Source organism: Oryx dammah, unplaced genomic scaffold (genome assembly GCF_014754425.2).
Source record: "Oryx dammah isolate SB20612 unplaced genomic scaffold, SCBI_Odam_1.1 HiC_scaffold_29, whole genome shotgun sequence".
NCBI classification, from domain to species: domain Eukaryota; kingdom Metazoa; phylum Chordata; class Mammalia; order Artiodactyla; family Bovidae; genus Oryx; species Oryx dammah.
The window spans coordinates 112,825,360-112,831,379 of record NW_024070213.1 but is presented as its reverse complement, the minus strand read 5'-3'; the positions used below and the strand labels follow the sequence as shown (position 1 = coordinate 112,831,379).

General features: G+C 43.7%; 1 protein-coding gene across 1 annotated transcript; it reads left to right on the top strand.

The window, feature by feature from the left end:
• Positions 1 to 647: 647 nt before the first annotated feature.
• ATXN7L3B (ataxin 7 like 3B) lies at positions 648 to 4,609 on the top strand. The gene has a single exon (XM_040233873.1). The coding sequence runs from the start codon at positions 1,292 to 1,294 to the stop codon at positions 1,583 to 1,585; it is 294 nt and encodes a 97-aa protein (XP_040089807.1). The 5' UTR covers positions 648 to 1,291; the 3' UTR covers positions 1,586 to 4,609.
• Positions 4,610 to 6,020: the final 1,411 nt, after the last annotated feature.

Sequence of the window (6,020 nt, the reverse complement as noted above, 5' to 3'; positions counted from 1 at the left end):
AATGTTGAATCTAAGATTTAAGCCCAGATAGGCAGGACTTCTCTGGTGGCTCATATGGTAAAAACTCTGCCTGCAATGCAGGGTTTGATCCTTGGGGTGGAAAGATCACTTGTAAAAGGGCATGGCAACCCACTTCAGTATTCTTAACTGGAGAATCCCATGGACAGAGGAGCCTGGCAGGCTACAGACGTTGGCAGGAGTCTGACAGGACTGAGCCACGAATACTTTCACTTTTCATACTGGTTCAAGATCCCATTATTTCATGCTGCAGAATTTTAGGAAAGGCTTCCTTTACCTCCATCCCAGTATTTAACTTTAAGGTAGATCAGGTTTCGTCTCTCTTCAACAGAGAATATTCATAATTTTCTCTTTGAATTATTTTAGAGATATATATGATGATCTACTTACAATCACTGGCTTAATGGTCTTATAAATGAGATAAATGCCTTAGGTTCATATGATCAATACATACGAATTATGTCTTTAGTGCCTAGTTTTTCATTAAAAAAAAAAAAAGACTGAAAGATAAAAATTATACTGTAATTTGTTTCCTTGCACCATCTAGTGGATTTAAATGACAACTGCGGCAGTGGTGTAAATGATTATAAGTCAATTACATGTCAAATTTTCAAACATCGGAGAACAAATGCTAAAACTGTACTTCAGCTCATACCACAAACATGCACATAGTTGTCGTCTGTCTTTTTTAAGAGGGAATTGATCAAGCATGGGTGCTGATTTCAACAGCGAATGTTTAAATTCGTAAACAAAATAACATACAATAGCATCCTTAGCACCGTTTTACCACTACAGATAATGAAAGTCTAACCATAGTTTAGCTTCTTCCCACCCATCTTCCTGAACGCCAACACTCGCCAGGCAGCTGCGCGCAAGAACGAGCCCCGCGCGTCTGCGCGCCTCCCGTGCGCAGGCGAGCTGAGGAGCGGAAGTGGGGAGGCGGGGCTAAGCCGGGACCAGCGAGCGGAAGAGACTGCGGCGGCGGAAAGCGGCACCCACACCGTGTCGCGGCGGTGAGTCCCGGCCAGCCCGAGCTGCACGTCCCAGCCCCGGGGAAACGCCAGAAAAAACGGAAGGACCTGGGATTCCCGAGCAGTCGCCGGTGACTGCTGCTCCCCTGCCGTTGCCGCGGCGGAAGCTTCCGCACTCGCCGCTGAAGACGCGGCCCTGACAGGCCTAGAGGCCTAGGCGCGGCCCTCCGAGCCCGACGTGTTGCCGCCGGTGCAGCTGTGAGTAATCCGAGCGCCCTCTCCACGGCCGTTTACAGATTAAAATGGAGGAAATTTCCTTGGCTAACCTGGATACTAACAAGCTGGAGGCCATCGCTCAGGAGATATACGTAGACCTGATAGAGGATTCTTGTTTGGGCTTCTGTTTTGAGGTGCACCGGGCAGTCAAGTGTGGCTACTTCTACCTGGAATTCGCAGAGACTGGTAACGTGAAGGATTTTGGCATTCAGCCAGTTGAAGATAAAGGAGCGTGTCGCCTCCCGCTTTGCTCCCTTCCTGGAGAATCTGGGAATGGGCCTGATCAGCAGCTGCAACGCTCACCTCCAGAGTTCCAGTAGCCGCCACGTGAGAGTCTGAGGGTAACCAGGACAATAACATAGACCAGTCCTGTGGTTTTGAGAAGTTAGGTAGCTAAGTAGAAAAAAAAAAAAAAAATCAGACAAAAGTCCCAATTCCCATTGAAGATCCTATCCTTTAAAAACCCGAAGTGGAGAATTTAGGAATTCAGATCCTTGTATAAGTGTATTACGTTGGGTCAGCTTTGAAATCCTAATCAGGAGGAGCTGTACTATGGATCCAGCTCGCCATGCCGCGGTTGATTTCTAGTGCACAAGAACCCTGTACTGTCCCCAGTGCGCAGGTGAGCAGCTGTGCACCCAGCATATAAAGTTCTTTGGTTCCTCAGCCTTTCTGTCTGCCTGGTATCAAGGGCTTTCTGGGTAACTGACAGTTTGGACATAACTGATGGACAGGCCTTTATCGTTGGGCCGCAGTGGGACAACACCTCTGCTCTCTCAACCTTGGGTTTCTTCAAGACAGATCCAAGTCAGTGATGAGAGCTGGATACTAGGCATTGCAGTCTAGGAAAACTATGAAAAAAATCCTGGCCGAATCTGTAGGAGAAGCTCTGTGGTCTTGACTGCAACGAGAAGAAAACTCAAAGTCACCAGTTTCCCAAAGGTCCAGCATTTAAAAATGACGTCAACGGACTTGGGGACTTGGGCTAGCATCTTGCTGAAAAGGGCCCTCTTTCTTGAATCGCATCTAGTGGCATAGGCTTAGCAGATGGACAACTTGGTTATCCAAGCAGGCTGAGGATTGAGTAATGATCCCTTGGGGAGGTAGCAGGGCCTTGTGCAACTATGCACGATCTTTCAAACTGCAAGATTCTTAACTGGATGTATTATGCTGTGGACAGCAGTTCAGTGGGGCATTTTCCTACTTGAGTCACTAGTTACCTTGCCAGTCTGTGGGTCTAACTTGGTTATTATGCCAGGTCACTACCTGCCTCCCACTTTCAGGAGAGAACTGAACTATGGAAGAGCATCATGGCTAGCCAGGAGGCTGAGCTTTCAAAGTTGAGCCCAGAGGGGACCTTTTCCAACTGTAGTCAGTAATGTGCTGGGAGCCAAGGAGCAATACTGGGTCATCTCTCATCTGACTGTGCAGTATCCTATCGAACACCCCTGTTCCTTGGGTTGGGCAGTCACAGAGTTTTGTTGTGGTGAACACCTAGACAGTCACCACCTGCCTCTCACACGGGGCAGTGTTTTCCACTCAGTCCCCTTTGGACTTTCTTGACAACAAGAGCTGTCCTTTTGTTGCTTGAAGGACAGGACCTTTCAAGGAAAGGACCCCCAGAAATCCCCTGGTTTTAGAGAATGGGGTAGGGCAGGATGGGAACTGTGAGCTGTGTATCAAGCTCTCCACTTGACTCCCTGATTGAAGTTTATGCTGTGTAGAGGGGTGGGAGCCCCCAAGGTGAGCGGGAACGGTGCTGCTTTATTTGAAATGTTTTCTTACCTCATTTTGTGCTCCAGTAAGGGGCCCAGCCTCATTTTTCTGGCTTGGCCCCACATCCTCCAGTCCCTGCTCCACTGCCTATCTGGTGCAGCTCATCACCTCGGGTGCTGCCTGCCACTCTTCATTCATGCTGACCAGTTTTAGTTTATCTCTTGATTCTCCGGCTTCTGAAGCCTGCCCAATTTCCCTTTCCTTGACTTCTTTTAAGTTTGTTTTGTTTTCTTGTGTTTGTGAGAGAGAGCAGAATCTTTCTCATGGCTCCCTCTATTGGGGTTGGGATGGGAGGAGAAAGTAATTTTTTTGTATATGATAAGCAGTGTCATACCTAAGCATTTCTCCCGTAGGACTGCCTTGCTGGTATGCCTTCCTGCTGTGTCTTACTTTCTGAGAAGTTTTATCTTCCCACCTCCACTTGGATATTGTCTCTAGGACCTAAGCAGAAAAGCAGTAAAGGACTGACACACAGGAATGGAGTAGGTCCTGATCCATTTTCTTTAACCCTTGCTGTGCATGTATCCTTCCTTATCCCAGAAGGAACTGTTTGGACTGTTCCTTGGACTGATTTGGGTTACACACTCTACAGGGGTAAGGAAAGCATAGTAATAGGGCCTCGAGGCTGTTTATTATTGCATTCTCCCTCTAGAGTTGTCCTGCTCAGGGTCAGGGTCTAGCTACAGATTGGGCTTCCAGAATTGTAATAACTGTTTAAAAAGTCAGACCTTGGCAAGAACTAAAATAATTTGGGGTTATATGCCCTTGACTTTTTAATAAACATCTCCTTCTAAGGAGATGCAGAAGGAAAGGAGGGTCTAAGTGAGACTCTGGCCTATCTATAATAATGTCTGGGAAACAGGCTAAACTTAAGGTCATGGTCCACTCTTACTTCAGAGAGGGAGGTCAGATTGTGACATTGCTGTTTCCTTTCTGGCCTTTTCTCCTGCTTAAAAGGAAGAATTGGAAATAGTTTTGAGTAGTGGTTGGTTCACATTACCTCCCTCTTGGTTTAGGTTTTTGGGTTTTTTTGCCCCCCATTATTAGGGCAATGGCCCCCTGGTTGAGTATGAGGTGGGCTAGGTGTAACAGGTGCCCTGAGGGGATAGACTATTTTCATTTTGAGAGAGAATTCTCCCTACCATATAGTTGACAGTGGTTAGAAACTCTCCCTTTCCTTACCTACCTTTTCTCTTAACAGCAGAATTCCTGTCCTAATCTCATAAGTGTATTGCTCACCCTGTAATTCTATTATGTATCTGAGTGTGTATGTATTGGGGGGGGAGGGGGGTTCTTTACAAATTTCTGTGGTTTGTGGCTTTTTCTTCCATACATTAATTCCCACCACCGCATGCCCAGGGGCCATTGCCTGGCATTGTCGCATGCTGGGATCATTGGGGAAGTATAGTGAAACTCACTGTCCTTTGTTTTGAAGAGTCTTATTTTTGCATAAGTAGTCCATCCTATACAGATTGCTAACTAACTGTGTATTCCCCTTGCCCCTATGGCTGCTGGTGTAAATAAACTGCATCTCCTCATTGGTAAATGATGACAATAAACAAGATTTTTAAAATGATTTTATTTGGACTCTATATTCATCTTTTAAGATTGTACATGTTTCTTGGGTTTTCACATGGTGAAATAAATGTTGAACCACTGTTGACCCTTGACCCTTAGTCATTTTCTCCTGAAGAGGTTTTATCAGAAGAGAGGAATTCTATTGATTCATCTGGTAGTTCAGATTTAGCTTTCTGCAACAGCCAGTGAGAGACAGAAACTATACAATCTTCCTTTTACCATAATAAGTAAGAAGGTAGTAAAATATAATCCAGTCCTGTCACTAAATAAGTCCAGTGTGAAGGATAGTTCAATTTAAATTGTACTAGAGGTGTCTTCGGAGAAGGCAATGGCACCCCTGGTGGGCTGCTGTCTGTGGGGTCGCACAGAGTCGGCCATAACTGAAGCAACTTAGCAGTAGCAGCAGCAGAGGTATCTTGATATATACATATTCTTGCTCTCGAGAGACAAATAATTAATGGCAACAAGGAGTCAGCCTTTCTAAAAGTTAATGTTTTTCTAATATTTTTCATTTTACTCCAAGTGTTTCGGTCTGTAATTTTGTTTTTTAGATTAATTCAGAGATTTTTTTTTTTAATTTATTCCAGTTCATATTCCAAAGTTAGAGCACTTTGTCTAGAAACTGTACAAGTTGCTCCTTAGTGTTGATCAAAATCACTTATTTGCTGAATGTTCTGGGTCTTTAAGTAGCCCAAAAGTGTAAATAATATTTAGATGAATAAAAAGTATCGTAGAAATAGGACCAGAGGAAACCTGTTGAAGTAGATATCTGAGGGGATCTTACTGACATGGGACATGTATTTAGTCACCTAACACTCATAGAGCTGCCACAAATAGTTTTGGATCCTATTTTGTATGTTTAAATTTGAATTAATGTATTTCATGCTAACCTCCTTTTCTGAAATGACGTATTTGCAATACCTCTACTAAATCTACTTGATGGCAGGACGTACAAGATTATTTCTGTTCATGTTTTCTAACTAATGATCTTTATACTTTAAAAAGTACATACCCTTTAACTCCTTAGATACTACATTTTAACTGTGGCATGTAGCATGAGGTCAGGAACCACATAAATGATGTTGACAGAAAATGAAATATGCTCAAGTAGTAAAGGATTCCAGAAGAGCTTTCTTTAAATATATTTTAATATTAGTCTTTAATTATGGATAGTGAATTGCTGGTTCTCAGAGATAATGTCAGACTTTGAAAGTTTTAATCTGTTGTGGAGGGCACAAGCATTCTGATTCTTTACACATTTTCCAAAGAAAATATTTGTTATAGGTAATGCACTGGTTCAGAAAGATAAACCTATAGATTTCTTGGTTTTGAAAATTTTGATCCTTGCTACTTGAGCCTAATTGAACATATGTGAGCTTGAGCCTAATTGAACATATGTGA

What these genes read in the sequence shown, in the direction of transcription:
- ATXN7L3B (XM_040233873.1), top strand. Translation starts at nt 1,292, where the DNA reads ATGGAGGAAATTTCCTTGGCTAACCTGGATACTAACAAGCTGGAGGCC.